This window comes from Nerophis lumbriciformis, linkage group LG20 (genome assembly GCF_033978685.3).
Source record: "Nerophis lumbriciformis linkage group LG20, RoL_Nlum_v2.1, whole genome shotgun sequence".
Taxonomy (NCBI): domain Eukaryota; kingdom Metazoa; phylum Chordata; class Actinopteri; order Syngnathiformes; family Syngnathidae; genus Nerophis; species Nerophis lumbriciformis.
The window spans coordinates 14,787,969-14,807,084 of NC_084567.2; the positions used below are offsets into that span (position 1 = coordinate 14,787,969).

Below are 19,116 nucleotides of genomic sequence, written 5' to 3' on the forward strand. Positions count from 1 at the left end.
GAAGTGGGTTGGATTCTCCAAGGCTCTCTTGAACCGTCTAATTACTTTTAGTCATTGTTTGCAGACCACTTACTGGGAACAATGGTGGTTATTCAGAACCTTCTGATGGCTGATAATAACAGTGCTTGGACAGCGGCACACCTGTTGTACCTGATTTCAACCAACAGTAAATGCTTCTCCGCCTGCACATTTCACAGACCAGCTGTTGTTGTTGCCTGGACTTGTACCGGCAGCCAGTGCAAAGGTATTCCTGGTAAATATTGATGCTACCTTGACTTCAGCGTGATGCAGCAATGTCACACACGTTTCTGCTAGAATACTTTCAAAAATGAAAGTACCTCACTTTTGGCACTATAAACCGCTTCTTTGAACCCTGCGGCTTATAAAACGGTGCGGCCAATTTATAGATTTTTCTTTGCTAACGGCATTAATGTTTTGTATTCAACAAATAGTTTTCAACACCGACAGAGACACTTAAAAGGTGTGTTACTTTAGGACGAGTTCGCTCACTGCAGGTGCTGCCGGTTGAAAATGTACTTTCCGTTTTGTGCCTTCATCAGGAAGTAGATCCCGTTTTGTCTGCAATTCATCCATAGCGTTTTTACTCATATGGATTCTTCATTCATCACTCGAAGCAACGTTTGTAAGTTTTACAATATAACTGAAATATTTCTTACTTACTAAACCGTCCCATGTGGGATGTCTGTAGGAGTTTCATGCATATTTGTACATGCTATCGTAATGTAATGTGTATATACAGTATAAATATATATATATATGTGTGTGTGTGTAAATATATATATATATATATATATATGTGTGTGTAAATATATATATATATATATATATATATATATATATATATATATATATATATATATATATATATATACACACACACTGTATTTATAAAAACACACATTTTGAAAACACTGTGTGTATATATACTGTATATATAAAAATACACACTATAAAGACACTATAATAGTGTGTGTGTGTGTATATATATACATATATATATATATATATATATATATATATATATATATATATATACACTCTGAAGACACTATAATTGTGTGTGTATATACTGTATATATAAAAATACACACTCTGAAAACACTATAATGTGTGTATATATATATATATATATATATATATATATATATATATATATATAAATATGTATATACATATATATACTGTATATATATATATATATATAAAATACACATTCTGAAGACACTAATGTGTATATATATTTTATATATAAAAATACACACGCTAAAGACACTAATGTGTATATATACTGTATATATAAAAATACACACTCTGAAAACACTAATGTGTATATATATACTGTATATGTATAAAATACACACTCTGAAGACACTAATGTGTATATATACCGTATATATATATATAAAAATAAACACGCTGCAGACACTAATGTGTATATATACTGTATATATAAAAATACACACACTGGAGACACTGTAATGTGTATATATACTGTACATACCCCAAAACCAGTGAAGTTGGCACGTTGTGTAAATGGTAAATAAAAACAGTTTACAATGATTTGCTAATCCTTTTCAACTTATATTCAATTGAATAGACTGCAAAGACAAGATATTTAATGTTCCAACTGAGAAACTTAATTTTTTTTTGCAAATAATCATTAACTTAGAATTTAATGCCAGCAACACATTGCAAAGAAGTTGGCAAAGGGGCATTTTTACCACTGTGTTACATGGCTTTTCCTTTTAACAACACTCAGTAAACGTTTGGGAACTGAGGAGACACATTTTTGAAGCTTTTCAGGTGGAATTATTTCCCATTCTTGCTTGATGTACAGCTTAAGTTGTTCAACAGTCCGGGGGTCTCCGTTGTGGTATTTTAGGCTTTATATTGCGCCACACATTTTCAATGGGAGACAGGTCTGGACTACAGGCAGGCCAGTCTAGTACCCGCACTCTTTTACTATGAAGCCACGCTGTTGTAACACGTGGCTTGGCATTGTCTTGCTGAAATAAGCAGGGGCGTCCATGATAACGTTACTTGGATGGCAACATATGTTGCTCCAAAACCTGTATGTACCTTTCAGCATTAATGGTGCCTTCACAGATGTGTAAGTTATCCATACCATGGGCACTAATACACCCCCATACCATCACAGATGCTGTTTTTTTTTTACCTTTGCGCCTAGAACAGTCCGGATGGTTCTTTTCCTCTTTGGTCCGGAGGACACGACGTCCACAGTTTCCAAAAACAATTTGAAATGTGGACTCGTCAGATCACAGAACACTTTTCCACTTTGCATCAGTCCATCTTAGATGAGCTTGGGCCTAGCGAAGCCGGCGGCGTTTCTGGGTGTTGTTGAGAAATGGCTTTCGCTTTGCATAGTACAGTTTTAACTTGCACTTACAGATGTAGCGACCAACTGTAGTTACTGACAGTGGTTTTCTGAAGTGTTCCTGAGCCCATGTGGTGATATCCTTTACACACTGATGTCGCTTTTTGATACAGTACCGCCTGAGGGATCGAAGGTCACGGGCATTCAGCCTTGCCGCTTACGTGCAGTGATTTCTCCAGATTCTCTGAACCTTTTGATGATATTACAGACTGTGGATGGTGAAATCCCTAAATTCTTTGCAGTAGCTCGTTGAGAAATGTTGTTCTTAAACAATTTGCAATGCATGATGGGAAACATGCAAAACAGTCTCCACACTTATAAATGGAATAATTCAATACAACAAAATAATAATGCAACAAACTGAGCAACTCTACAATTATCTTTGTATCAATTTTGATGACATTGCAGGTAACGACCATGAATTTGGGTTGACAGTGTCCACAGCACAGCATTTACCTATACGAGCCAATCCAAACAACCTTCCCTAGTCATGGCGCCAAAAAAGGGGTTCATTTGCATCTCAACAACTCCTATTTGAAAAATAGCATCTCAGTTATCAAAGGTTCACACGTGTTGTGACTTCCACCTTGCGTAGCAGCAAGAGACAAAGTAAGAAAAGGAAAGGGTGAGGCCCCAGAGTTGACGGCGTGGGTACCTGTGATGGTGTCTGCCAAGACGGGCCCTAAGACCTGGCCCCTGAACACTCCGTACAGGTGTGCCCTGTACCAGGTGGTGGGACTGAGGCCGGAGATGACCACGCTGCGAGCGTCGGCGCCGAGGGTTAGATTCTGCGACTCGGCGCCGGTTTCGGCGTCCGTGACCTGGACCAGGTATGCCTGGAAGGCCCCCGCCGACCTTGCCTGGTCCGTGGACCAGGACAGCAGGAAGGTGTCCCAAGAAACCTCGCTGATGGTGACATTGCTCACCTGGGGCTTCTGCTCCTCTGGTGGTCAGAAACATTTGACACCTTCATCAAATGTCTCAGAACCGGAGATACGCGTTTTGAATGTAGGAGCAAAACCTTGGACAACATCCGGCTAAGATTGCTATTTCACTTTCATTTTGCTTTCAAAAGGACAAAAAAAACCTCTGGTCTGGTTGGAAAAACCAGACGAGTGAAGGTTTTTCTGCCATTTTCTCGACACAAGTCAACATTTAGCCCTCCCTCATATTCATAATATTAGCATATTCATTATTGGCATAGTGATATTATTAACATATTCATATTACAAGCGTATTTAATAACATTAGAATATTCATATTATTAGCGTATTCATATAATTAGGGTATTCCGTTCATTAGCATATTCATATTATTAGCATATTCATGTTATTAGCGTATTCACAATTTCAGCGTAATCATGTTATTAGCGTATTCATATTAGCATATTCATATTATTAGTGAATTAATAATATTAGCATATTCATATTAATAGCATATTCATATTATTAGCATGTTCATATAATTAGTGTATTCATATTATTAGCGTATCAATAATGTTTGCATATTTATATTAGCATGTTCATTGTATTGGCATATTAATAATATTAGCATATTAATGTAAGCATATTCATATTATTAGCGTATTCATATTATTGGCATAGTAACATTATTAGCATATTCATATTATAAGCATATTCATGTTATTAGTGTATTCATATGAGCATATTCATATTATCATATTAATGTATTAACATATTTATATGATTAGCATATTCATATTCTAGGCTTATTAATAATATTAACATATACATAATAACGTATTCATATCATTAGGGTATTCATATGTATAGCATATTCATAATATTAGCGTATTCATGGCATTAACGTATTCATGTTATTTGCATATTAATATTATTACTATGCATACAATTAGCATATTAATATTATTAGCATATTAATATTATTAGCATATTCATTCTATTAGCGTATTCCTATTATTAGCGTTTTCATATTATAAGCGTATAAATAATATTAGCGTATTCACATTATCAGCGTATTCACAATATTAGCCTATTCATATTGTAGGCTCCAGCACCCCCCGCGACCCCGAGAGGGACAAGCGGTAGAAAGTGGATGGATGGATATTACTAGCGTATTTATAATATAAGCACATTCATAATATTAGCGTATTCATATTATTAGCGTATTCATATGATAAGCATATGCATATTAGCATATTCACCATATTAGCATATTTATATTAGAGAATTAATATGATCATTTTCATGTTAGTAGCATATTCATATTATCAGTGTATTACTAGAATTAGCATATTCATATTATTAGCATATTCGTGTTATTAGCGTATTAATATTAAAACATTTAATCCTATTAACGTATTGATATTGGCATATTCGTATTATTTGCGTATTCATATTATTAGCGTATTCATACTATTGGCATATTCATATTTAATAGCCAGTTTTTACAGCCGAATACCTCAGACTCATATAACTCGGTACTTGATACATGTCAACTGTTAGTGTGCTAACTCTTTTTTTTTTTAGCTAATTTTACATGGTATGCTTCCTAGTCAAATGGCTTGGTACTTGACACATGCTAACTGTTAGCATGCTAACATTAACATTCTATCATCCTAAGATTAGCATGGTAACTCTTTAGCTTATTTTACAGCCGAATACCTATCATATAAGTTGGTAATTGATACATGTTAACTGTTAGCATGTTCACGTTAGCATTCTAGCATTAGCATGGTAACTCTAATAGCCAGTTTTACAGCCGAATACCTCAGACTCATATAACTCAGTACTTGATACATGTTAACTGTTAGTATGCTAACTTTTTATTTTTTATTTTTTATTTTTTAGCTAATTTTACATGGTACGCTTCCTAGTCAAATGACTTGGTATTTGACACATGCTAACTGTTAGCATGCTAATGTTAACATTCTATCATACTAAGATTAGCATGGTAACTTTTTAGCTTATTTTACAGCCGAATACCTATCATATACGTTGGTACTTGATACATGTTAACTGTTAGCATGCTCACGTTAGCATTCTAGCATTAGCATGGTAACTTTAATAGCCAATTTTACAGCCGAATACCTCAGACTCATATAACTCAGTACTTGATACATGTTAACTGTTAGTATGCTAACTTTTTTATTTTTTATTTTTATTTTTTTAGCTAATTTTACATGGTACGCTTCCTAGTCAAATGACTTGGTATTTGACACATGCTAACTGTTAGCATGCTAACGTTAACATTCTATCATACTAAGATTAGCATTGCAACTTTTTTGCGAATTTTACAGCCGAATACCAATCACATAATTTAGTACTTTATACATGTTAACTGTTAGCATGCTCCAGTTAGCATTTTAGCATTAACATGATAACTTTAATAGTTGGTTTTACAGCCAATTTCCTCAGACTCATATAACTCGGTACTTGATACATTTTAACTGTTAGTATGCTAACTTTTATTTATTTTTTAGCTAATTTTACATGGTACGCTTCCTAGTCAAATGACTTGGTATTTGACACATGCTAACTGTTAGCATGTTAACGTTAACATTCTATCATACTAAGATTAGCATTGCAACTTTTTTGCGAATTTTACAGCCGAATACCAATCACATAAGTTAGTACTTTATACATGTTAACTGTTAGCATGCTCAAGTTAGCATTTTAGCATTAACATGATAACTTTAATAGTTGGTTTTACAGCCAATTTCCTCAGACTCATATAACTCGGTACTTGATACATTTTAACTGTTAGTATGCTAACTTTTATTTATTTTTTAGCTAATTTTACATGGTACGCTTCCTAGTCAAATGATTTGGTATTTGACACATGCTAACTGTTAGCATGCTGACATTAACATTCTATCATACTAAGATTAGCATTGCAACTTTTTTGCGAATTTTACAGCCGAATACCAATCACATAAGTTAGTACTTCATACATGTTAACTGTTAGCATGCTCAAGTTAGCATTTTAGCATTAACATGATAACTTTAATAGTTGGTTTTACAGCCAATTTCCTCAGACTCATATAACTCGGTACTTGATACATTTTAACTGTTAGTATGCTAACTTGTATTTATTTTTTAGCTAATTTTACATGGTACACTTCCTAGTCAAATGACTTGGTATTTGACACATGCTAACTGTTAGCATGCTAACGTTAATTTTCTATCATCCTAAGATTATCATGGTAACTTTTTAGCTTATTTTACAGCCGAATACCTATCACATAATGTGGTACTTGATACATGTTAACTGTTAGCATGCTTACGTTAGCATTCTAGCATTAGCATGGTAACTTTAATAGTCGGTTTTACAGCCGAATACCTCAGACTCATATAACTCGATACTTGATACATGTCAACTGTTAGTATGCTAACTTTACATGGTACCCTTCCTAGTCAAAGGACCTGGTACTTGACACATTGTAACTGCTAGCATGCTAACGTTAGCATTTAAATTCAGTTTGCACATTCCAGCATTCACAATTTCTCCCTAATTTGCATATTCAATTTTTTGTGTGTGTAAAGATGGTCTCCAACCAGTCCAAAGTGCGTTCATGTCTGAGGACGATAAAGACCGGCCCGGGATTAGGAGACACGGTCTTAAGGCGGAGAACCAGCATGGGGTCTTTTATCTGCCGCAGCCACGGTTCATGGTGGTCAAACGCCACACAACAATTAGCACATGAATGCATCCCCCACGCCGTGCTCGGCGGCCATTTGCATTTTTCACTTTTACCAAAGTACTCGCTGATTTCCTTTGGCTCACAAACGCAGAATTACGGGAATCGGGGGGAATAAAAACATGAGCCCCAGGCAGAGGAAGAGACTCAGTTGGGGAACAAGAACACACGTTTTTTATGTTGTTCCAACTCGTAAAATACGGCTAGTAAGAGGGGGCTAACAATGCAGGCAATGGAAGTAGTATGATAGAATGTTAACATTAGCATGCTAACAGTTAGCATGCTAACAGTTAGCATGTGTCAAGTATTAAGTAATTTGACTAGGAAGCGTACCATGTAAAATTAGCTAAAAAAAAAAAGTTAGCATACCAACAGTTAACATATATCAAGTACCGAGTTATAGAAGTCTGAGGTATTCGGCTGTAAAACCGGCTATTAAAGTTACCATGTTAATGCTAGAATGCTAACGTGAGCATGCTAACTGTTAACATGTATCAAGTACCAACTTATGTGGTAGGTATTCGGCTGTAAAATTAGCTAAAAAGTTGCCATGCCAATTTTAATATGATAGAATGTTAACGTTAGCATGCTAACAGTTAAAGCTAGCACATTTTAAATACTGTTAGTATTGTACTTATGTTTGATTTTAACGCACATCTTAGTCGTAGTTTTCAATAACACATTTGGAGGGGTTGAAATCGCCGTGTAAAATAGCTAATGCTCATCAGTAGCATGAAAATGGCATATCCAATGTAAATTAGCATCGAGCTAGCGCATTTTGAATACTGTTAGTATTGTACTTATGTTTGATTTTAGTGTACATCTTAGTCGTAGTTTTCATCAACACATTTGGAGGTGTTGAAATCACAGTGTAAAATTGCTAATGCTAATTAGTAGCATGTATATAAAATATCCAATGTGAATTAGCATCCAGCTAGCGCATTTTGAATACTGTAAGCATTGTACTTATTACACAGTAGCTGTTTGATTTTAATGTACATCTTAGTCGTAGTTTTCATTAAGACATTTGGAGGTGTTGAAATTGCTGTGTAAAATAGTTAATGCTAATCAGTAGCATGTATATGGCATATCCAATGTAAATTAGCATCGAGCTAGCGCATTCTGAACACTGTAAGTATTGTACTTATTACATAGTAGCTGTTTGATTTTAGTGGTAGTATTTTTCATTAACACATTCGGAGGTGTTGAAATCGCCGTGTAAAATAGCTAATGCTAATCAGTAGCATGTTTATGGCATATCCACTGTAAATTAGCATCAAGCTAGCTCATTTTAAATACTGTTAGTATTTTACTTATGTTTGATTTTAACGTACATCTCAGTCGTAGTTTTCATTAACACATTTGGAAGTGTTGAAATCGCCGTGTAAAATAGCTAATTCTAATCAGTAGCATGTATATGGCATATCCAATATGAATTAGTACTGAGTTAGCCCATTTTGAATATGGTTAGTATTGTACTTATGTTTGATTTTAGCGCTCTTCTTAATCGTAGTTTTCATTAACACATTCGGAGGTGTTGAAATTGCCATGTAAAATAGCTAATGCTAATCAGTAGCATGTATATGGCATACCCAATGTAAATTAGCATCGAGCTAGCGCATTTTGAATACTTTCAGTATTGTACTTATGTTTGATTTTAACGCTCTTCTTAGTCGTAGTTTTCATTAACACATTTTGGAGGCATTTAAATCGCCATGAAAAATGGCTAATGCTAATCAGTAGCATGTATATGGCATATCGGCGTGGCGAAGTTGGTAGAGTGGCCGTGCCAGCAATTGGAGGGTTACTGGGGTTCAATCCCCACCTTCTACCATCCTAGTCACATCCGTTGTGTCCTTGGGCAAGACACTTCACCCCTTGCTCCTGATGGCTGCTGGTTAGTGCCTTGCATGGCAGCTCCCGCCATCAGTGTGTGAATGTGTGTGTGAATGGGTGAATGTGGAAATACTGTCAAAGCGCTTTGAGTACCTTGAAGGTAGAAAAGCGCTATACAAGTATAACCCATTGATTTATTTATTTATTATATCCAGTGGAAATTAGCATCGAGCTAGCACATTTTGAATACTGTTAGTATTGTACATATGTTTGATTTTAACGCACATCTTAGTCGAAGTTTTCATTAACACATTTTGGAGGCATTCAAATCGCCATGTAAAAGGGCTAATGCTAATCAGTAGCATGTATATGGCACATCCAATGTAAATTAGCATCGAGCTAGCGCATTTTGAATACTGTTAGTATTGTACTTATGTTTGATTTGAACGTACATCTTAGTCGTAGTTTTCATTAACACATTCGGAGGTGTTGAAATTGCCATGTAAAATAGCTAATGCTAATCAGTAGCATATATATGGCATATCCACTGTGAATTAGCACCGAGCTAGACTCACCGGTGGGTGCTGAGATGGTGGCGGGTGCACTGGTCCGGCGGCCCCTCTCGGCGCTGAGCGTTACGCGGTAGAGCGTGCCGGCCGTCAGGCCTCGCAGCGTGTGAGACTCTGACGCTCCTGCCAGCACCTCCTCTGCTCTCTGGCCCTCCGCCGAAACGTAGACCAGCCTGTATGAGTCCAGCTTGGCCAGGGGACGCCTCCACTCCAGAACCATGCTGGTCTCGGTCACCTCTGCAACCCTCAGGTCTTTGGGGGCGTCGAGGGCTGGAAGAGACACGCGCATGTGTCGCAATTGTGGTTTGGTCCCCGGGACCCAAAAGGGCCTCAGTCATAAAAATGTTAAAAATAACATATTTTTTTAAATTGTCATTAGTCAACGATTAAATATCGAGATCAACTTTAGGTCTAACTGTCGATATAGACTTAACATGTTTTTGATGTTTTATGCTCTTTTTGTCAAAACCCCTTTATGGCAAAAACACAAAATATGCAATATTTTCTACAAAAAAAGTCAAAGTGTAATATTTGATGTGAAGTAATTGAAGCCTTAATTAGATCAATAATTCATAACATTGATTTTGATTCATTATTTTTCTTTTTTTTTAACAATCACAAAAAAATCCACTAAAATTCTTAGAGATCCAAAAGGGTCCCAACCATAGAAATGGTAAAAATATGACCTACAGTATGTAATTATTATATATATTTTTTTGCTTTCAATACTTGAATCTCTTGATCAGGGGTCCCCAAAATTTTTGACTCGGGGGCCGAATTGGGTTAAAAAAAAATTGGGCGGGGACCTGGCTTTAATATATATATATATATATATATATATATATATATATATATATATATATATGATTTGCCTGACCGGCTTGGAGACCCTGAGAGTAACAAGTGGTAGAAAATGGATTGATGGATGGGCTAGAAAGGATAGATTACGTATATGGCCCACGAGCCGTAATTTGGGGGACCCATGGGATAGATAGAAAAAAAGATAATTAAAAAATGTATACATATATGTATATATATATATATATATATATATGTTTTGTTTTTTTTTACTTGGGACTACCCGTGGGCCAGATTTTGGATGCTGACGGGACGTATCTGGCCCGCAGGCCGTATTTTGGGGACCTCTGTTATGTATTAAAAAAAAAAAATCTTAATTATTTTTGATTAATTTTTTTTTTTTACTTGGGACTACCCACGGGCCTGATTTTGGACACTGGCGGGCCGTATCTGGCCCTCGAGCCGTAGTTTGGGGCCCACTGGGATGGTAACAAAAAAAAAATATATATATATATATAAATATACATATTTATTTTAAACATTTATTTATTTAGCTATTTTTACTCGTGACTACCCGCGAGCCGTAGTTTGGGGAGCCCTGTGATGGATTACAATAATTATAATAAATGTAGTATTTTTTATTTTATTTTAATTTTAATTGTTTTTTATTTTTTACTCTGTACTACCCGTGTGCCGGATTTTGGACGCTGGCGGCCCGTATCTGGCCCGCGAGCCGCAGTTTGGAGCCCACTTAGATGGATTAAAAAAATATAATAAAAATAAATAAAAAAATGTATATATATATATATATATATATATATATATATATATATAGATGAGGTAGTTAAAAAGCTCCTCGGTGGAAAGGCCCCGGGGGTAGATGAGATCCGCCCGGAGTTCCTTAAGGCTCTGGATGCTGTGGGGCTGTCTTGGTTGACAAGACTCTGCAGCATCGCGTGGACATTGGGGGCGGTGCCACTGGATTGGCAGACCGGGGTGGTGGTTCCTCTCTTTAAGAAGGGGAACCGGAGGGTGTGTTCCAACTATCGTGGGATCACACTCCTCAGCCTTCCCGGTAAGGTCTATTCAGGTGTACTGGAGAGGAGGCTACGCCGGATAGTCGAACCTCGGATTCAGGAGGAACAGTGTGGTTTTCGTCCTGGTCGTGGAACTGTGGACCAGCTCTATACTCTCCGCAGGGTCCTTGAGGGTGCATGGGAGTTTGCCCAACCAGTCTACATGTGTTTTGTGGACTTGGAGAAGGCATTCGACCGTGTCCCTCGGGAAGTCTTGTGGGGAGTGCTCAGAGAGTACGGGGTATCGGACTGTCTGATTGTGGCAGTCCGCTCCCTGTATGATCAGTGCCAGAGCCTGGTCCGCATTGCCGGTAGTAAGTCGGACACGTTTCCAGTGAGGGTTGGACTCCGCCAAGGCTGCCCTTTGTCACCGATTCTGTTCATAACTTTTATGGACAGAATTTCTAGGCGCAGTCAAGGCGTTGAGGGGATCTGGTTTGGTGGCTGCAGGATTAGGTCTCTGCTTTTTGCAGATGATGTGGTCCTGATGGCTTCATCTGGCCAGGATCTTCAGCTCTCACTGGATCGGTTCGCAGCTGAGTGTGAAGCGACTGGGATGAGAATCAGCACCTCCAAGTCCGAGTCCATGGTTCTCGCCCGGAAAAGGGTGGAGTGCCATCTCCGGGTTGGGGAGGAGATCTTGCCCCAAGTGGAGGAGTTCAAGTACCTCGGAGTCTTGTTCACGAGTGAGGGAAGAGTGGATCGTGAGATCGACAGGCGGATCGGTGCGGCGTCTTCAGTAATGCGGACGCTGTATCGATCCGTTGTGGTGGAGAAGGAGCTGAGCCGGAAGGCAAGGCTCTCAATTTACCGGTCGATCTACGTTCCCATCCTCACCTATGGTCATGAGCTTTGGGTTATGACCGAAAGGACAAGATCACGGGTACAAGCGGCCGAAATGAGTTTCCTCCGCCGGGTGGCGGGGCTCTCCCTTAGAGATAGGGTGAGAAGCTCTGCCATCCGGAAGGAGCTCAAAGTAAAGCCGCTGCTCCTCCACATCGAGAGGAGCCAGATGAGGTGGTTCGGGCATCTGGTTAGGATGCCACCCGAACGCCTCCCTAGGAAGGTGTTTAGGGCACGTCCGACCGGTAGGAGGCCGCGGGGAAGACCCAGGACACGTTGGGAAGACTATGTCTCTCGGCTGGCCTGGGAACGCCTCGGGGTCCCACAGGAAGAGCTGGACGAAGTGGCTGGGGAGAGGGAAGTCTGGGCTTCCCTGCTTAGGCTGCTGCCCCCGCGACCCGACCTCGGATAAGCGGAAGAAGATGGATGGATGGATGGATATATATATATATATATATATATATATATATATATACATATATATATATATATATATATATATTTATATATATATATATATATATATATATATATATATATATATATATACATATATATATATATATTTATATATATATATATATATATCTATATATATATATATCTATATATACATTTTTTTATTTTTTTTATTTTTTATTCATGACTACCCACGAGTCGTAGTTTGCGGCCCACTGGGATACATTAAAAAAATTATAATAAAAAAATATATTAAAAAACATATATATATATATATATATATATATATATATATATATATATATATATATATATATATATATATATATATATATATATATTTGTGTATATATATATATATATATATATATATATATATATATATATATATATATATATATACTGTATATATATATATATATATATATATGTATATATATATATATATACTGTATATATATATATATATATATATATATATATATATATATATATATATATATATATATATATACTATATATATATATATATACATATATATAAAAAATGGTTTTAATTTTTTCAAATTATTATTTAAAAACTTTTTTTTCTTTTCTCGTGACTACCCACGGGCCGCATTTTGGACGCTGGCGGGCTGTATATGGCCCGCAGGCCGTAGTTAGCCCTGTAACAAAATAAAATATATACGGTATATATATTTTTTTACTCAGTCATTGTAGTTATTTAAAAGCTTTTGTTTTAGTGGAGAAGGGAAACAAAACCAAAAAAGATGGCGTCCTACCGGTCACGGCGTTGGTGGTGGCGGGCAGACTCTCACGTTCCCCCTTCACCGCCGTCACTCCCATCCCGTACTCGGTCCCGGGCCTCAGACCTGCGTGACAGCACAAATACAAATTCCAATATGTGACCAATGAAAGCGGCCAGCTGTTTCCTCTAATGGCGGCACTCGGACTCGCACAATGGGCGACGGACAAATTGCGTTTCACGGCTCTTTGCATTGATGGATCTGTAGGGCCCTCTAATTCCTTGATTAGCTCGCCGCCAGGTCGTCACACGCCGACTCCTGCCGCATGAGACGCCACCTCCCGCCCGGGGAAAGGCATTGTGGGTAAAATCAGCGGCGTGAAGGCAATTAGGAATAATAGGTGTGTGAAAGCACTCGTGCGGGAGGACATCTGCTGAATGGACACTCCCAAGGACAAAGAGGCGGGCCAGACAAAGACGCCATTAAAGTGTTTTTGCAACTTTGTTTGCGTGTCGGACGTGGAAAGACGCAAACAAGGCCGGCAGTGTTGAGGCAGACGGATTAAAAACACGTCTCCTTTCCCGGAGATTGCGTTTTACACCGCAGAGCACCCCCTCGGCGGGTTCCGCCATAAAGTGGGCAAACGTTTGGGAGCGGCAGCCATTAACGTAACACCGGCCATTTAACAAGAAGTAGCGGGGAACATTCCCACTGCTGAGTTTGCACACAAACACCTCATTTAAGGGCCAAAACAACATTGATGCATTAATTAACACATCAGAGGTGGCGCTACATTTACTCCGTTACATTTACTTTAGTCACTTTTTGACATTGACCTTGCTTAATTGCTTAAACAATTTGCATGCTAACAGTTAGCATGTGTCAAGTACCAATTTATATGACACTGAGGTGAACAGAGGAAAAATAGCTTGAAAAATGTTAGCATGTTAACAGTTAGCATGTGTCAAGTACCAAGTTATGACACTGAGGTGAACAGAGGAACAAATTGCTTAAAAAAAATGTGCATGCTAACAGTTAGCATGTGTCTAGTACCAAGTTATATGACAGAGGTGAACAGAGGAAAAAATACCTTAAAAAAATAGCATGCTAACTTGTTAGCGGGTTAATAGTTAGCATGTGTCAAGTACCAAGTTATGACACTGAGGTGAACAGAGGAAAAATTACCTTAAAAAAACTAGCATGCCAACATGTTAGTGTGTTAACAGTTAGCATGTGTCAAGTACCAAGTTATATGACACTGAGGTGAACAGAAGGAAAAATTCCTTAAAACATTAGCATGCTAACAGTTAGCTTGTGTCAAGTACCAAGTTATGACACTGAGGTGAACAGAGGAAAAATTACCTTAAAAAAACTAGCATGCCAACATGTTAGTGTGTTAACAGTTAGCATGTGTCAAGTACCAAGTTATATGACACTGAGGTGAACAGAAGGAAAAATTCCTTAAAACATTAGCATGCTAACAGTTAGCATGTGTCAAGTACCAAGTTATGACACTGAGGTGAACAGAGGAAAAATTACCTTAAAAAATTAGCATGCTAACATGTTAGCGTGTTAACAGTTGGCATGTGTCAAGTACCAAGTTATGACACTTAGGTGAACAGAGGTAAAAATTGCTTAAAAAAAATTTAGCGTGCTAACAGTTAGCATTTGTCAAGTACCAAGTTATATGACACTGAGGTGAACAGAGGAAAATTTACCTTAAAAAATTAGCATGTTAACATGTTAGCGTGCTAACAGTTAGCATGTGTCAAGTACCAAGTTATATAACACTGAGGTGAACAGAGGAAAAATTACCTAAAAAAATTAGCATGCTAACATGTTAGTGTGTTAACAGTTAGCATGTGTCAAGTACCAAGTTATGACACTGAGATGAACACAGGAAAAAATTCCTTAAAACATTAGCATGCTAACAGTTAGCATGTGTCAAGTACCAAGTTATATGACACTGAGGTGAACAGAGGAAACAAATTCCTTGAAACATTAGCATGCTAACAGTTAGCATGTGTCAAGTACCAAGTTATATGACACTGAGGTGAACAGAGGAAACATTATCTTAAAAAATTAGCATGCTAACATGTTAGCGTGTTAACAGTTGGCATGTGTCAAGTACCAAGTTAGGACACTGAGGTGAACAGACGTAAAAATTGCTAAAAGAAAATTAGCGTGCTAACAGTTAGCATGTGTCAAGTACCAAAGACACTGAGGTGAACAGAGGAAAAATTACCTTAAAAAACTTTAGCATGTTAACATGTTAGCGTGTTAACAGTTAGCATGTGTCAAGTACCAAGTTATATGACACTGAGGTGAACAGAGGAAAAATTACCTTCAAAAAATTAGCATGCCAACATGTTAGCGTGTTAACAGTTGACATGTGTCAAGTACCAAGTTATAGGACACTGAGGTGAACAGAGGAAAAATTACCTTCAAAAAATTAGCATGCCAACATGTTAGCGTGTTAACAGTTAGCATGTGTCAAGTACCAAGTTATATGACACTGAGGTGAACAGAGGAAAAATTACCTAAAAAAAATAGCATGCTAACATGTTAGCGTGTTAACAGTTAGCATGTGTCAAGTACCAAGTTATGACACTGAGATGAACAGAGGAAAACATTTCTTAAAACATTAGCGTGCCTACAGTTAGCATGTGTCAAGTACCAAGTTATGACGCTGAGGTGAACAGAGAAAAAATTACCTTAAAAATTTTTGCATGCTAACATGTTAGCGTGTTAACAGTTAGCATGTGTCAAGTACCAAGTTATATGACACTGAGGTGAAAAGAGGAATAGTTACCTTAAAAAAATTAGCATGCCAACATGTTAGCGTGTTAACAGTTAGCATGTGTCAAGTACCAAGTTATATGACACTGAGGTGAACAGAAGAAAAATTACCTAAAAAAATTAGCATGCTAACATGTTAGCGGGTTAATAGTTAGCATGTGTCAAGTACCAAGTTATATGACACTGAGGTGAACAGAAGAAAAATTACCTAAAAAAATTAGCATGCTAACATGTTAGCGGGTTAATAGTTAGCATGTGTCAAGTACCAAGTTATATGACACTGAGGTGAACAGAAGAAAAATTACCTAAAAAAATTAGCATGCTAACATGTTAGCGGGTTAATAGTTAGCATGTGTCAAGTACCAAGTTATGACACTGAGGTGAACAGAGGAAAAATTACCTTAAAACATTTGCATGCTAACACGTTAGCGTGTTATACCATAATTTCAAAGTAGCACCTCACATAACCCTAATATAGCCCACCAGATCATTTTAAGTTGGCCTGACACTTCAATTCATAGTGGACTGCTGTTGCACATTTACAGAGATCGTACCAGAGATCTTGGCCTGAGTGGAGTCCTTGGCTCCAGCGGGGAAGAGAACCTCTCTGTGCTCGCCTCCAGACAGAGGACCGTACTTGATGCGGTAGTCGTCCACCCGAGCTCGGCTGTTCTTCCACTCCAGAGTGATGCTCTCGTCTGTCAGCTCCACCGTCTGCAGCTCCCTGGGGGCGTCCAAGTCTGACACACACACAAGTTACACCTGCGGAATTAGCAAAAATAGCTAGCATGCTAACAAGATAAAACTACCATGTTAACAGTTAGCACGTGTGAAACAACAAACTAATTGACTGGGAGGTGTATAACAGTTTTAGCACATTAGCCAGAGAATGTCAACAAAAACTATGACCCTGAGATGTATACCTACAAAAATAGCTAGCATGTTAACATGTTAGCATGCTAACAGTTGTGAAATAACCAAATATACAACCCTGAGGTGTATGCCTGCAAAATGAGTAAAAAATAGCTAGCATGCTAACAAGCTAACATGAACGTGCGAACAGTTAAGCATGTGTGAAATAACACAATATGCAAACCTGAGGTGTATACGTGCAAAATGAACAAAAATAGTTAGCATGCAAACAATTAGCATGTGTGATACAACAAACTAATTGACTGTGAGGTGTATAACAGTTGGCACATTAGCCAGAGTGTCAACAAAAACTACGACCCTGAGATGTATACCCGCAAAAGTAGCTAGCATGTTAGCGAGCTATCATTAGCAGGCTAACAGTTAACACGTGTGAAATAACCAAATGTACAACCCTGAGGTGTATACCTGCAAAATGAGTAAAAAATAGCTAGCATGCTAACAAGCTAACATGAACGTGCGAACAGTTAAGCATGTGTGAAATAACACAATATGCAAACCTGAGGTGTATACGTGCAAAATGAACAAAAATAGTTAGCATGCAAACAATTAGCATGTGTGATACAACAAACTAATTGACTGTGAGGTGTATAACAGTTGGCACATTAGCCAGAGTGTCAACAAAAACTACGACCCTGAGATGTATACCCGCAAAAGTAGCTAGCATGTTAGCGAGCTATCATTAGCAGGCTAACAGTTAACACGTGTGAAATAACCAAATATACAACCCTGAGGTGTATGCCTGCAAAATGAGTAAAAAATAGCTAGCATGCTAACAAGCTAACATGAACGTGCGAACAGTTAAGCATGTGTGAAATAACACAATATGCAAACCTGAGGTGTATACGTGCAAAATGAACAAAAATAGTTAGCATGCAAACAATTAGCATGTGTGATACAACAAACTAATTGACTGTGAGGTGTATAACAGTTGGCACATTAGCCAGAGTGTCAACAAAAACTACGACCCTGAGATGTATACCCGCAAAAGTAGCTAGCATGTTAGCGAGCTATCATTAGCAGGCTAACAGTTAACACGTGTGAAATAACCAAATGTACAACCCTGAGGTGTATACCTGCAAAATGAGCTAGCATGCTAACAATTTAACATGAACGCGCGAACAGTTAGCATGTGTGAAATAGCACAATATACAAACTCGAGGTGCATACATGCAAAATGAACAAAAATAGTTAGCCTGCTAAAAGTTAGCATGCTAACAATTAGCACGCGTGATACAACAAACTAATTGACTGTGAGGTGTATAACAGTTGGCACATTAGCGAGAGAGTGTCAACAGAAACTACGACCCTGAGATGTATACCCGTAAAAGTAGCTAGCATGTTAGCGAGCTAACATTAGCATGCTAACAGTTAACATGAACGCGCAAACAGTTTAGCATGTGTGAAATAACCCAATATACAAACTCGAGGTAATACATGCAAAATTAACAAAAATAGTTAGCCTGCTAAAAGTTAGCATGCTAACAATAAGCACCCGTGATGCAACAAACTAATTGACTGTGAGGTGTATAACAGTTGGCACATTAGAGAGAGAGTGTCAACAAAAACTACGACACTGAGATGTATGCCCGCAAAAGTAGCTAGCATGTTACGAGCTAACAGTAGCAGGCTAACAGTTAACACGTGTGAAATAACCAAATGTACAACCCTGAGGGGTATACCTGCAAAATGAGCTAACATGCTAACAAGGTAACATGAACGCGCAAACAGTTAGCATTAGTGAAATAACACAATATACAAACTCGAGGTGTATACATGCCAAATGAACAAAAATAGGTAGCCTGCTAAAAGTTAGCATGCTAACAATTATCGTAATAGAACAAACCAATTGACTGTGAGGTGTATAACAGTTGGCACATTAGCGAGGGAGTGTCAACAAAAACTACGACCCTGAGATGTATACCCGCAAAAGTAGCTAGCATGTTAGCGAGCTAACATTAGC

General features: G+C 37.8%; 1 protein-coding gene across 4 annotated transcripts in view; it reads right to left on the bottom strand.

The window, feature by feature from the left end:
* Nucleotides 1-19,116, bottom strand: part of LOC133619471 (tenascin-like) — a 237,236-nt gene that overhangs the window by 42,806 nt on the left and 175,314 nt on the right. For 3 of the 4 annotated variants that reach the window (XM_061980515.1, XM_061980512.1, XM_061980511.1), the window contains 4 exons: nt 16,778-16,963; nt 13,461-13,550; nt 9,509-9,772; nt 3,072-3,359 (listed from right to left, as the gene is read on the bottom strand). In XM_061980515.1, the coding sequence (XP_061836499.1) occupies nt 3,072-3,359; nt 9,509-9,772; nt 13,461-13,550; nt 16,778-16,963 (828 nt within the window). The remainder of the gene's footprint in view (nt 1-3,071; nt 3,360-9,508; nt 9,773-13,460; nt 13,551-16,777; nt 16,964-19,116) is intronic. The other variant, XM_061980513.1, reaches the window with a different exon arrangement.